General features: G+C 35.1%; 1 protein-coding gene across 6 annotated transcripts; it reads left to right on the forward strand.

Annotated features, from left to right (window-relative positions):
- Positions 1-3,041: 3,041 nt before the first annotated feature.
- Positions 3,042-14,255, forward strand: LOC127843962 (uncharacterized). Of its 6 annotated transcripts, none has more exons than XM_052373921.1 (2): positions 3,042-3,175; positions 11,252-14,255. In XM_052373921.1, the coding sequence occupies exon 2, from the start codon at positions 11,284-11,286 to the stop codon at positions 12,445-12,447; it is 1,164 nt and encodes a 387-aa protein (XP_052229881.1). In that variant the 5' UTR covers positions 3,042-3,175; positions 11,252-11,283; the 3' UTR covers positions 12,448-14,255. The 6 variants fall into 6 exon arrangements, with proteins under 6 accessions (XP_052229881.1, XP_052229841.1, XP_052229856.1 ...); XM_052373881.1 differs by having other exon boundaries at positions 3,089-3,191; XM_052373896.1 differs by lacking the exon at positions 3,042-3,175 and adding an exon at positions 4,658-4,875.
- Positions 14,256-15,968: the final 1,713 nt, after the last annotated feature.

The following is a 15,968-nucleotide window of genomic DNA, read 5'->3' on the forward strand; positions in this document are numbered from 1 at the left end:
CGTAAGCTGAATAAGCCAGCTTTTCACCCTGACTTGACCTTTGTAAGTGTCCAATAATACTCAAATAAAATTTCCCGCGGCTAGCTACGAATGAATGCACTTCATTTATTCCATTGGCTGATTTGAGTATAACACCAGAACATTGGAAACATATCCGCGTCTTTGTAACACTGTTTTACTGCATGAAACAATTTTATCTCTAATGAAAAGGCCCAATAGATAGAACAGTTTTACAATCAATTTTCGACATAAATACAGTTTGTGCGTTCACCTTTTATTTTCAGAGAATTACCAGCGCAAAAGCGTTTAACTAAAGGCTATGTTGTCATATTTAGTACTTACTTGCATTGCATTTCAACCCGCGAGATTTCGGGTCAATACGCGGTCATTTTGTGAAAGTCAGAGTTTATATACAGTTCATCACCGGAGTTCGCAAAAGGGGTTGCGATCATTGTGTCTTACTGACAATAACGTAGTGACTGTAATGCATTGCATTCCAATCCGCAAGGTATCAAGGTCAGTTTGCGGTCAGTTGCAGAAATCTTTATATAAACGCCGTCTCGTAAACTTTGTGCACTTGAAGTCTGTTTTGATCAGAAAGATACTAAATAAAGATATTCGGCGATATTATTGTGGTATGTCAATCATCGATTTTTAATATGGTTTCAAAATTTGCATGATAAGGACCAATTTTGATAAAATTAATTAGAAATATTTATCCATTTAGACCAGTTTATTAAGCATGACCACAATAATTCGCTATACTATAATTATGCAATTAAATAAGATTCGAGTATTGCCGGCTGACCTATATGCACTCGTTTATTTTCATGTTTCTTGTGTTTTTCTATTCTGTAAATATAGATATCTGAGTAATAATATCACATAAAGCAAAATAAGCCACGAAATCTGGCGCAACACCCCGTAATTGATTTGCTTATGATGTAGCTAACAACTGCGCAGAAAAAAGGCATCCGCTACTTTTTATCTCATAGAGATAACTTTTGATCGTTCATAAACATCGACCACAATCAACGCCGTATACCTTTTTTAAAGATATTTCTTGTTTAGTTTAAACCTATTTATTTAAGCTCGATTACACAGAAAGCCAGTTTATTTAAAACGCTCTTGAGTCTGTTTCCTGGGACTAGAACCAGTACTTGGTGTGTATGAGGTAAATTAAGAACCAGTACTTGGTGTGTATGAGGTAAATGAAGAACCAGTACTTGGTGTGTATGAGGTAAATGAAGAACCAGTACTTGGTGTGTATGAGGTAAATGAAGAACCAGTACTTGGTGTGTATGAGGTAAATCAAGAACCAGTACTTGGTGTGTATGAGGTAAATCAAGAACCAGTACTTTGTTTGTATGAGGTAAATCAAGAACCAGTACATGGTGTGTATGAGGTAAATCAAGAACCAGTACTTGGTGTGTATGAGGTAAATCAAGAACCAGTACTTGGTGTGTATGAGGTAAATCAAGAACCAGTACTTGGTGTGTATGAGGTAAATCAAGAACCAGTACTTGGTGTGTATGAGGTAAATCAAGAACCAGTACTTGGTGTGTATGAGGTAAATCAAGAACCAGTACCTGGTGTGTATGAGGTAAATCACGAACCAGTATTTGGTGTCTATGAGGTAAATCAAGAACCAGTACTTGGTTTCTATGGGGTAAATCAAGAACCAGTACTTGGTGTGTATGAGTTAAATCAAGAACCAGTACTTGGTGTCTATGGGGTAAATCAAGAACCAGTACTTGGTGTGTATGAGGTAAATCAAGAACCAGTACTTGGTGTCTATGGGGTAAATCAAGAACCTGTACTTGGTGTCTATGAGGTAAATCAAGAACCAGTACTTGGTGTCTATGGGGTAAATAAAAAGTGCGGACCTCCCGATCGCTAGGCGGACACCATATCCACTGCACCACTGCGACCTCCGCCTTTTTAAGGCCAGTTCGTTTACTGTATACTTGAATACAATAAAATTAACGTGGACTATACTTATTAACTATTTGCACTTTATTTTATTTAACATAGTTGTTCATAAAAATCACAGGAGTCTGAAGTGTTACCATTAATGCTCGATCAAAAGTTAAAGATCGTTAGCTTTAAACATCGGTAAAGGGTTTGAAAAACTCGGCCAAGCTAGTTGTGTGTTAAACTTTAATGAAAACAGTATTTGAAGTGTACGTCGAATAAAAACAGGGAAATGTTTATTTATGTTTTTGCCATGAATTTATGTGATTAAGTAGGTCAATTTTATACCATTTAGCGCGTCATTGGCGGCTTGGCAGTTTTCGCGCTATAGAAACATGGGTAAACTAATAAACAGAGCGGCCGACAACCTGCAATGACCGAGCTTAAAATAGTCACGCTTTTATCAATGGATACACTATTTACATACGATAAGGCCATACAAAGTTTAATCTTTTTTGAGAGTCCACTTGAATTTTTTAAACTTAAAAACCCAGACAGGAAAATAAAGATACAACACAATAAGTCCGTTAAAACATTTTGCTTTCACAAATGTTATTACTGGTCCAATGTAAGCATAAAAACAACTATCAATATTTATCATCAATAAATAATTTATAAATTACAATAAATATTAATTTTAACACGACTAGTATAACTTTTTTGTCCGAGGGCAGATATCCCCGCGGTCGATTACTAGTATAAGACATCATCAGGTTCATTATAGATAAGTGTGTTTAATAACTGTAATATTACATGTTATTTTCTAATTGCAATGCCTAGATACATATTTTGAAAGTTAATTTTGAAACAGGATCTAAATATTACTATTTAATAACAAAATAATCAATTCACTATGTTAAGATCTATTGAGTGTGTGTACGTACCAAAAAACACAATTCTCGTACAAATTTAATTTCTAAAACCGGATACATTCATGTGCGAGACCAGTAATGACCATTTCTAAAGGATATTGAACAAGACTCGAAACACTTTCCGCATAGGGACGATCAACAGAAAATCAAATGTTATGGCCTTATTAAATTGTGATTGTATAAGTTGCCATTTGATGATTACCAACGGACTACGTACTGCAAAATCCGAACATTCAAAAGTCGTCTTGTTGCATGTGAAATACATGTTTCGGATAACATCTTTACATGTACTTTGCATTGGCATTCGTGGATTTAATTTGAGATTACATGTATGTATACCACACCGTACGTATCATATTTAAAAAGTATATAGAGCATGAAGAATTACATTCATACATAAATCGTAATTCGTCGCTGTTCTTCGAAAACCGCGTAAGTAAATTTTTACAACTTTTCAATAGGCAAAAAAAAAACATTTTTAAAATATAATAATTTAGATAGTCTAAAAAAGGAACCAAATATTAAAGAGAAAACTGCGTAAGTCCATTTTTAGAATTAAAATGACAACTACAGGCTTTTATATATTCATAAATAAAAAGTATGCCCATTTAAATTAAGACTATCTAAATTAATATATTTTAAAACTTTAAAAAATATTTAAAAAATGTTTTTGAAAAGTTGGAAAAATTGACTTTTGCAGAAACAATTAGTGCACCAATGAGTGTTCAGGACTTTCTCACGTGCTCATAACTATGCCTTCCAATTGGATATGAAATCCAGTATTTTCGCAGAAAATGACCCGTGAACCCGCCATTCTAATAAAAACAAAAAACATTTTGCGCCAAATTTTTACTTACGCGGTTTTCGAAGAACAGCGACGAATTAGTGGTTCTTAATTTATGTTTGTATAACCTAAGTCATTCGCATGTTGCAATGTCCAACACTTCGGTATCGTGGTATTAGCGGAACACGTCGTACAAACGTATAGGTAGTATCTTGTTATGATTGACGTAAGTAAATACCATTAGTAAATGTGAAGACCTAGCTACACACAGAAATTGGAACTTATGCCACTTACAAGCCCTTTAGGCTGTTAATAATATGTATGCCATACTATTTGTTTCGCAAATGGTAACCTACTATTCATATATATATATATATATATATATATATATATATATATATATATATATATATATATATATATATATATATATATATATATATATATATATATATATATTGCAATAAATAAGTACTAACTCAAAACTTAACGTACGCTTAATTAGGTAACGTGATGTTTTTCATGAAACGTACGTGGTTATCGTAAGATAGGTCTATGCAGGGTTTATAACATTAGTGGTTTTCTGTACCTCTATATAAAAAATATATAAAAATTCCAAATCCTGGAATATATTGGTAAATTAAGACCTACAGCGCTTCTGTGAAATATCCGCTGTTTCTGTAATGGGTCAATAGTTCATGACTAGTGTATGCAGTTTACCAGATATCACCAGTTTCAAGAGCTGCATAGCATATGATATGTGATTTTTCATGACTTAGTATTCATGACAACCAGTGGCGTTTTCAAAAACGCAGATAAATTACGGCTACGGACGTTTTACATGGAAGATACACAATTTAGTCATTTACGTTTTAGGACTTCAAAGTTTTTAAATGTTCGTGCACTTGCTTATATTTTCCTGTAGTAAAAGTCGCGAGATACTATCAATACAGTATAAGATCATTTCTATTATATTAGTGTACTTAATGCATTTAACAAACGGGTTGTCCATTAGTCGCGACTAGTCATACATTCTAAACGTGTCAAGCTTAATCGATATTCATTCATTTCAATTCTATAAACGCGGTCGCGACACACTACTTGTTTTCAATACTAGACGATCAATTGTGCGAATCAAGTTGTACCACTCGGTTGTATCAGATTGCAACCTACACTGTATACATATATGCTGGAATGGAGTTACAAATAGGTGGCACGTTTTATAGCAGCATTTTGAAAGAACAAGTACTAATTGTGGATTTTTAATATTATAAAAACTGTTTATTGATTTATAGTGTCTAGGGCATTTCTTCAAAGTGTACGAAAAAACACGTGATTGTTGTGACCGTATGAACAAATCTGTGCTTAATTAAAGTATGGTCTTAAACTTCTTGTCTCAAGTATGATGCTGGTAAGTATGGACTTAAGTTACTTGTCTCAAGTATGATCTGGTAAGTATGGACTTAAACTTCTTGTCTCAAGTATGATCTGGTATGTATGGACTTAAACTTCTTGTCTCAAGTATGATCTGGTAAGTATGGACTTAAACTTCTTGTCTCAAGTATGATCTGGTAAGTATGGACTTAAACTTCTTGTCTCAAGTTTGATCTGGTAAGTATGGACTTAAATTACTTGCCTCAAGTATGATATGGACTTAAACTTCTTGTCTCAAGTATGCTGTGGTAAGAATGGACTTAAACTTCTTGTCTCAAGTATGATCTGGTAAGTATAGACTTAAACTTCTTGTCTCAAGTATGATCTGGTAAGTATGGACTTAAACTTCTTGTCTCAACTATGATCTGGTAAGTATGGACTTAAATTACTTGTCTCAAGTATGATCTGGTAAGTATGGACTTGAACTATTTATCTCAAGTATGCTCTGTTAAGTATGTACTTAAACTATTTGTCTCAAGTATGATCTTGTATGGACTCAACTACTTGTCTCAAGTATGACCCAGTAGGTATGGACTTAACTATTTGTCTCAAGTATGATCTGGTAAGTAAAAACTTGAACAACTTGTCTCAAGTATGATCTGGTAAGTATGGACTTAAACTTCTTGTCTCAAGTATGATCTGGTAAGTATGGACTTAAATTACTTGTCTCAAGTATGATCTGGTAAGTATGGGCTTGAACTACTTGTCTCAAGTGTGATCTGTTAAGAATGGACTTGAACTTCTTGTCTCAAGTATGATCTTGTATGGACTTAACTACTTGTCTCAAGTATGACCCGGTAGGTATGGACTTAACTACTTGTCTCAAGTACGATCTGGTAAGTAAAGACTTGAACAACTTGTCTCAAGTATGATCTGGTAAGAATGAACTTAAACTTCTTGTCTCAAGTATGATCTGGTAAGTATGGACTTGAACTTCTTGGCTCAAGTATGATGTGGTAAGAATGGACTTAAACCTCTTGTTTCAAGTACGATCTGGTAAGTATGGACTTGAACTTCTTGTCTCAAGTATGATCTGGTAAGAATGGACTTGAACTACCTATCTCAAGTATGCTCTGTTAAGTATGGACTTAAACTACTTGTCTCAAGTATCTGTAAGTATGGACTCGAACGGCTTGTCTTAAGTATGATCTGGTAAGAATGGATTTAAACTTCTTGTCTCAAGTATGATCTGGTACGTATGGACTTGAACTTCTTGTCTCAAGTATGATCTGGTAAGTAAGGGCTTGATTAACTTGTCTCAAGTATGCTCTGTAAAGTATGGATTTAAACTACTTGTCTCAAGTATGAGCTGGTAAGAATGGACTTACTAATCTTGTTTCAAGTAAGATCTGGTAAGTATGGACTTGAACTTCTTGTCTCAAGTATGATCTGGTAAGAATGGACGTGAACAACTTATCTCAAGAATGATCTGGTAAGCATGGACTTCAACTTCTTGCCTCAAGTATGATCTGGTAAGTATGGGCTTGAACAACTTGTCCCAAGTATGATCTGGTAAGAATGGACTTGAACAACTTGTCTCAAGTATGATCTGGTATGGGCTTAAACAACTTGTCTCAAGTATGATCTTGTAAGTATGGACTTGAACTACTTGTTAGAAGTATGCTCGGTTAAGTATGAACTTAAACTACTTGTCTCAAGTATGATCTGGTAAGAATGGACTTGAACAACTTGTCTCAAGTATGATCTGGTAAGTAAGGACTTGAACAACTTGTCTTAAGAATTTTCTGTTAAGTATGAACTTAAACTACTTGTCATAAGTAACAGCTGGTAAAAATGGATTTGAACTTCTTGTCTCAAGTATGATCTGGTAAGAATGGACTTAGACTTCTTGTCTCAAGTAAGATCTGGTAAGAATGGACTTAAACTTCTTGTCTCAAGTACGATCTGGTAAGTATGGACTTAAACTTCTTGTCTCAAGTATGATCTGGTAAGTATGGGCTTGAACTACTTGTCTCAAGTATAATCTGGTAAAAATGGACTTGAACTTCTTGTCTCAAGTAAGATCTGGTAAGTATGGACTTAAACTTCTTGTCTAAAGTATGATCTGGTATGTATGGGCTTGAACTACTTGTCTCAAGTGTGATCTGTTAAGAATGGACTTGAACTTCTTGTCTCAAGTATGATCTGGTAAGTATGGACTTGATCTACTAGTCTCAAGTATGATCTGGTAAGTATGGACTTGGACTACTTGTCTCAAGTAAGATCTGGTAAGTATGGTCTTAAACTAAGTGTCCTAATTGTCTCAAGTATGATCTGGTAAGTATGGAATTGGATTACTTGTCTCAACTATGATCCGGTAAGTATGGACTTAACATACTTTTCTCAAGTAGGCTCTGGTAAGAATGGGCTTGGACTTCTTGTCTCAAGTTTGCTCTGGTAAGTATGGACTTGAACTACTTGTCTCAACTATGATCCGGTAAGTATGGACTTGGACTACTTGTCTCAAGTATGATCTGTTAAGTATGGACTTGGACTACTTGTCGCAACTATGATCTGGGAAGTATGGACGTGAATAACTTAAACTCGTTTAAAAGGTAAACTAGCAGCATCACTTGCTGTTGTTATGTAGAATCAGCTACAGTAGTTTAAGTAGTTATACAGTTAAAAGAAGTTGCAGTAGTGGTGATAGATGTGGTTTTTGACGATGCTGCGAAGCAGCTCGTCTAAGTTATCATACCATGAAAATTCTTCACAATGGCGACCTATGTAAAAGATCGAGCCAGTCCGATTGAGATAGCTCGATTTTTCTAATCGGCATACCTCGCTGATTATCTTTGATAAAGGTATAGGAAGCTCAGCTATAAATAGGACAGCATATTCTGGGAAAAGATTTAATAATAGTTTGAAAACGTTAATTTTAAATCCGTTATATTCAATCCATTGTATGTTTATAGATCAATGAAATAACTATGCATTTTCTGTATTGTATTTGACATTTGTCGTGATTCAGTAAATAAATTGCGAAATAAAACGTGTATAATTAACTTTCAACGCGATCATGAGTGTAAAGAAAACGTATGTTTTCGAACCTGCCATTTGTAAACGTTGTAGCGACTATGGTATATAAACAGCATTATAGCCTTATGACATTTGTGAAACTCGCTCTTATGCGTGCTTTCTCATTTTGCATATTTAATAAACTTTTCAAGCAGAAATGACACATTAGGTCATATCGCGGAGATTTTGTTAACCTTACTATGTGTTCACGGGCGAACTCATGTATTCAAGTGCTCTTACGACTGTATGTGCTTTTACCTGCTTTCGGGAATCATCATGAAATTATTGCCGTACTTAACGAACAAACATGCCTAAGCTTATTAAATTAGGGAAAAACAATAATCAAAAGAGAAAAAAGAGAAATATTATATGTCCATGTGCATGCACATGGGCATGTGAAATCACGTTCGTACACATAGCATCATTAATTTAGGAAAGGAAACAACGAAATATAAAGTTTGGTATGATATACATGTGACATTAAAGAGCATGGTGTAATTAAAGAGCTTTTCAAGTTTTGAATTTATATGCTGAAACGTGATGTTATAACCCACAACCGTTTTACTGTAACAGAACGTTTTTGACGATGCTGCGAAGCAGCTCGTCTAAGTTATCATACCATGAAAAAATTCTTCACAATGGCGACCTATGTAAAAGACCGAGCCAGTCCGATTGAGATAGCTCGATTTTTCTAATCGGCATACCTCGCTGATTATCTTTGATAAAGGTATAGGAAGCTCAGCTATAAATAGGACAGCATATTCTGGTTTTAAGATAAGTGGTACAGAAAATACACGTCGAATATATTTTTTAAAGATATTTCTTGTTATATTTGATCGATAATGTAACCCGCCTCCCAGCTTCGCTGAATGGATCAAGTTCCCCACGGGTACTACTTACCCGTACCCCCAATTTTTTTTCGTACCCTACATTTCTCGTACCCAATTTTTTTCGTACCCAAATTTTTGCTCGTACCCAATTTTTTTTCCTACCCAATTTGTTTTTCGTAACCAAATCTTTTTTGGTACCGATTTTTTTTGCATAATTTATGTACCCAAAATGTTCGTACCCATTTGTGTTCCTACCCAAAAATTTCGTACCCACATACACAATTAAGGTGATGTAGATAAACTTAAATAGATGCTTTTTTATCAATCCTCTTTAAAAGCATCGTCACTTATTATGCTGATCAAAGTCGAGCTAGTAAAGTAGTGGTAGAAATATTGATAAAATAAAATATGAAAACACGTATCAACCTATTTACCGGTAAGAGTAGGTTATGATCAATATTAACATTTTCAGATCAACTGCAACCTCGACTTACTTGTGTCATTTAATACTTATGTTCCAAAAATGCCATAACTATTTTCTGGAATCAATCCGCGCTAAATTGTGAGCATTTTGATTTATAAAATAAATGATCTAAAAGATAACTCATGCACACGTTTCTCAATAGTTGGTTATTATTATGCCATCATTTACAAGTTGTCATTAGTATAATAATATAAATGCATGTTACTTCCGAATAAGTAGGCCTTGATAGTAATACTCGTCATAAAGATGACATTATCATTTTTTAGTTTTAAAAGGACCCTTTCACATATTTTGGCATGTTATGAAGTGTCATTAAAAGCTTTCAATTGATAAAAATGTGAGAATTTGAATAAAATAGCCTCAGTATAAAACAAGAAAATAAGTAAAGAAAGAAAAAAAGTAATATCCAACTGCACTCGAAACACTGATCCTTGAAGTAAAAGTCTAGCGCTTTCACCACTCGGCCATCCGCTATTTTTATGCAATATATAAGTCTTCCTCGTAATGTCACAAAATAGAACGATAAAAAACTCACCAATTTTTGCTATCATTTCGCGTTTGTAACGCTTTATAATTTTCAGTTTTTTAATCGTCAAAATATGCATATAATGGGAATTTTACAGCATTGTAAATGTTCAGTATTCCTGTACCCTCGCAAGTATCATAACAACAACCAAAATGTGCACGTCTGAAACATTTTTTATTTCAATTTTGTCAATTTAACAAAACGTGAAAATGTTTCTTTAATGAGTGTGACATAATACGTGAATTAATTTGTTAATATGATTACAAAGTTATCATATTATTTACAAAATCAATCTTTAATAGTGCGATACTTTTTGTCAACAATTCAAATAAAATTATTAAATAAGTCGCATCCATTCACTGAAATATTAAACAGATCTTTACTAAAAATAAAGGACAGCAAGGAAATATATGACTTATTTTAAACGTTGATATGTGATAGTCGTATGCAATAGATATGGTGTTACCATGGCCGGAATTATTCGGTTCAATTGCGATAACTATCACGGTCAATTAATTTTCAAGAGCTCCCTGAAACACGCATTTTTTTTTAAGTATAACTACATGTACAATGTGCAAAAAAGATTGCTACAACCTTCGACATGCCGTTCTATAAGTGAATGTGTTGATATGTGCGGTATATAACATATTTTCAATAATACACTAGTGATAACGTACAGTGCTTCGCTAAATTGCTATTAATATCGCATACGCTATCGGGATTGTCTGCATTACTCGAATGCCTATAAAAGATCATCCCTGAGTAATTTGAGGTGTACGCACTGTTGTAAATGTCGACCGAACGCCTCCACTGTTTGAGTGATCAGATAAGCCGTCCGTGGGCAGTAACATCTAAACCCTCACACAAACACATCATTTAACAACGGTTACAGCGTTATGCACTGAATACAGGCCAAATAATTCTAGTGCGCTCGGGTTAAACTTGAAAATACCTACAGTGTTTAAATGCCACTTATCTATTTAAATTACTCTATCGGTTTAATATCGGAAAGAAATCTCTCGGGCGTATACATTATATATAGCTATGGTAAACTTGTGTTGAATGCATTGAATGGATGTCGAATCGGAGGAGTTAAAATATAAACTTAAAATATTTCACGAGGAAAAAGAAACCTTTAAACTTTAAAACAACATAGGTGACATTTTCGGTACCTTTAAATGGTTACTCTGGACTGAACCTCGTAGTACACGCAAGCGGCATACAACACAATCTTGCCATGCACTAAACATTTAATCGTTATTTTATATATTATTGTACGATTCGGTTGATTGAAAAAAAGTATATGTAACTATGTTTGTGTGCTTTCAGGTAGAACAAGTCTTCGCGTTGGTATAAATATTATGTATTTACCGGGCGATGTAGATGTGACGACGATGAAAAAGCATCTGTGTAAAGTATTCCACGGAAAAGAAATAAACAGCATTGCAGCTACTGCGAGGAAAAAACTAGTTTTACACTTTGACTTGAACAAAACTATTGTGCCAGTGGATTCCGCGACTGGGGAAACGGTAGAAGCAGCTTTAAACGTGTACTTGTCAGGATTAGCTCAAGGAAAAGACCGCCAGGGGGAGTGGCACTCAAAGCACGAACTTTCAACTGCGCCGGTCGAGCAAGATGACGTTAGTTATTACAAATTCGAGGAAAAGCGTCTGTTGCCACAAATAACGCGCGATCGCAGTGCCTTCAGATATCACTTGATGTCTTTCACCGATAAGCCACAGGGCTCGAAATTTAAACCGCATTTGAAAGAGCTTTTGAACTCGTTAACTTGGACGTTGCCGTATGAAGAAAAAGCCCATAAAGACCTTACAGTGCCTGGTTCCACTAGCTACCGATACCATTTTATTTTGCCAGCCTTCTATAAACTACTCGAGAGTTTAGTAACGGAGAACAGGAATTTTTGCGTTGTGTTTCGGACGTACGGTTCGGATGCCAAGAGTGTTCTTTCAAGCATACGACAAGCCGTTTCCGGTGATTTTCCGTTTGGTCGCAAATTATTACCGTTGTTGGATGATATTGACGAAACCGTTTATTTTGTTAGCAGACAAAATGACATTGAAGATGTGTTCACAATCGACAGATGTTCGTCCGACTGTTCGGACATCAACGATATGACCTCGAAAACGGACGAAGAAATCTATAGCTGGATTTCCAATATGGTCGGCATACATGCCATAAGGGACAACTGTAATGATTGGCTAAGACATGACTTCGATTCCAGGCGAGGAAAGCCTTTTTGGATTGACAAAACTGACGAATTTCACCATCATGTATTCTTCGACGATAACATCCGCCCAGGAAGTGTCGACAGCATCGCAAATATTCGTGTGCGTGACAATTTTGTATCTGCGTTCCGTAACATTGACCGAAAGGAGGAACACGCATACCTGAACAAGAACCTCGTTCCAGTTGTATTTACTGACGCAATTATGGATGACGAATACTTTGTAAAACAGTTACGACTTTGTGAAGATAACTTCTCAAAAGATGTATATACATATTAATTTACTTTTAAATTATGATATAAATTTTTATGTAACTGCCTTGAATACCTAGTCAAAAAGAGTTTTATTCTGCTATATTGTTGAATTGTTGAATCACGGTATACTCATTTTTGTAATGATATGGAGTCTATTGCTATATGCTTATGTGCTTCCAACTTTGAAGACCGCATTGACCGATATTATTTTACATTATTTCTTTTATTTCCATGGATCGACAGTTTGTAACATATGGTTTATACCTATACTTACTCACAGTTTGCTTTGCAATAATAATTGTGTATGAAAATAATAATCTTTACTAATTGGATATAACAATAGCATAGTATTAATATTTATGCAAGTATTATTTTGTAATAATATTGATATTATTTTAGAATATTAAAGGGCATTGTGCGTGTTGCACCTAAACATGCATACACCTCTTATTTTTACTTATTTTGAACAGGTTTTATTACATACAAAAAAGTTACATTAAATCAAACATAATTTCAGACCTTTAATATTCTAGCGTGGTGTCTGATAACGTTCTGTAGATAATGGTATTGTTTTGAAGTGATCTCTTCTCCAAATTTTACTCGTACTAAAAAGCCGACAATATGCTTTGAATGCCTGTACAATCTGACAATTTCGAAAAGTCCATCAATTGAGATTGCTTAAGATTTAGCAAGTGCGAGTATATCGGGTTTAATAATATACATTCTTATCTGCGACATTCAACACCAGATCGTTTCATATTTAGTATGGGGAGAACAAGGTTATTCTCAACAGAGACAACACCTCGATATATTCCTACATAGTAATCAAATGTATTGTACTGTTAGACGTTCTTTAATTCAAAGACTTTATTACACATTATTCTCTGATTAGTGTATTTTTGTGTTAATGGGAGACGTTTATTGCGCTCTAACTTTCTCTCGGACGGTGCTTTATGTTGATTGAATAACCCACCACTGTAAATCAGTAATAAGAAGATCGATTTGTTTTTTGTATGAAGACAATACTTATCATCTCCACAAACGTTTAACTGGGCTGTCATATTGTTTGTGTTGTTGTTTGACCTGAAAAGAGCACCTGATTTTTCAAAAACATGATAATAACACGTGACCTTGAATCGCGACCTTGATCTTACCATGACAAGTATGGACCATGTGTGAGCCACACCATGTAGTCATTGAGAATAATAAAAGAAAGTCATAGTAAAATCATTTTGATCATTACATATGGTGCGAACAAGAAGTAAACATAATTGACCATGAATTGCGACGTTTATCGGACAGCATGTATCATCTTAAGTTGTATGAAACTCCGTTGAGTAATTGAGTGCATATACGGACACACCGTATACGACATATTGACGCACCTACATATAGAACAGGCGCAATTCTTGTACAGCCCAACATTTTCAAAAATAGTGTATGTATTTAACGCATCCTACTAAGTTACAAGTGTGATTTGCCATCCCAAGAGCTGATTCCAACCAAATGTACATGTATGCGTGCCAAAGATGCATGACGCTGGTTTCTAAAACACCCCATACGAATCGAGTAATACTGTTCAACAGGCCTTCGGTTAACGGAGTTCAGCTGTTCGGACAGTACAGTGGTATTACCATCATACCATTTGGTATAGGGGTTGACTCTCATATAGATAACCTGGCTAAAAAGTCTATCAGTAAACATTACCTATTTATAGAAAACGATGGACCATGGAATTGGCTACGGTCTCACGAACGAATCATTGAACGAACGCACAATCGAACGAACAAACGGACACACGAATAAATAAATAAAACCCTGTTCTATTCACAATGCTTGTTTGTTATTATTTCTGGTATTGCCTATTGTACATACCGTAGCCAATTCCGCTTTCCTTCTGTATATTGAAATAGACTTATAGATCTTATTGCGAGGTTTTCTATAATATAGTCTAACCCCATACCAAAATGGTATGATGGTAATACCATTGGTCTGTCCGAACATCAACTCCGTTCACCTAAGTGCTGTTGAACAGCATAACTCAAGTCGTATCGGGTGTCTAAAATGCGAAAACAAAGCGGATGACCTTTATATGCTACAAACAAATTGGAGAAAACGCCGCGCTCTTTTGATTCATCTTTCGAAACTTGTTTTTTTTCGGAACCGTTTGTTCAGCTTTGCTAAACTGATGGAAATGATGCAATAAAAAGATGCATTTGCAATAAAAAAGGTAATTAATGTCCAGAACGGTAATCTCATGAGTTTCAGTATTATAGTATTATAAACATCATAATTCGATCATACAAAGTGATATAGTAATCTCTATATATTTTAAACAAAAGAGACTTAGAGCCAAGATAGTACCTCTGGCTAAGCCAAGATAGTACCTCTGGCTACATTATTGTTTAGTGATAGCTTATTCACATGTTTGACGCTGAATACATACAATAATTAATAATCATGCACAAAGTAAGAAGTCAATAAATATAAGCAGATTGTAACCATTTTAAATGAATTGTGTTCTAAGGTTTAACTATCTTCAGTAAAAAAAAGTATTAAGTTGAGGAAAAACTCTGATGATTTGTCAAATTGTTTTAAAATCTGACAAAAACATTGTGATAGTCATATCCTGAACAAGAGTGCCAAACTGTCACAAGATACGCCCGTTCGAAAGTTTCGGACACCATGCTCAATGCTTGAAATGCACTAAGTGACCTCGAGACCACGGAATGTATATTGAAATCTAGAGTCCTTGTCGAGACCTAGTTATTGACCCGGAATGACCCATATTTGAACTTGACCTACATATCATTTAGATGTAACATCTGACTAAATTTGGTGAAGATCAGATGAAAACTACTTCAATTACAGAGGAGACACCATGCTAAATGCTTGAAATGCACTATGTGACCTCGTGACCTCGTTCTTGACCCGGCATGACCCATATTCGAACTTGACCTACATATCATATAGACACAACTTCTGACCAAATTAGGTGAAGATCAGATAAAAACTACTTCAATTAGAGAGCGGACACCATGCTTAATGCTTGAAATGCACTAAGTAACCTCGTGACCTAGTTTTTGACCCGGCATGACCCATATTTGAACTTGACCTACATATCATCTAGACACAACTTCTGACCAAATTTGGTGAAGATCGTATGAAAACTACTTCAATTAGAAAGCGGACACCATGCTTAATCCTTGAAATGCACTTAGTGACCCCGTGACCTAGTTTTTGACCCGGCATGACCCATATTCGAACTTGACCTAGATATTGTCTAGACACAACTTCTGACCAAGTTTGGTGAAGATCGGATGAATACAATTTGAATTAGAGTCCGGACAAAGTGGCGCCGTTGAAAATGCACTAATTGACCCTTTGACCTAGTTTTTGACCCGGCATGACCCATATTCGAACTTGGCCTATATATCAACTAGATGCAACTGCTGACCAAGTTTGGTGAAGATCGGATGAATACAATTTGAAATAGAGTCCGGACAAAGTGGCCCCTTTGAAAATGCACTTATTGACCCTATGACC

Source organism: Dreissena polymorpha, chromosome 1, assembly GCF_020536995.1.
Source record: "Dreissena polymorpha isolate Duluth1 chromosome 1, UMN_Dpol_1.0, whole genome shotgun sequence".
Classification (NCBI taxonomy): Eukaryota; Metazoa; Mollusca; class Bivalvia; order Myida; family Dreissenidae; genus Dreissena; species Dreissena polymorpha.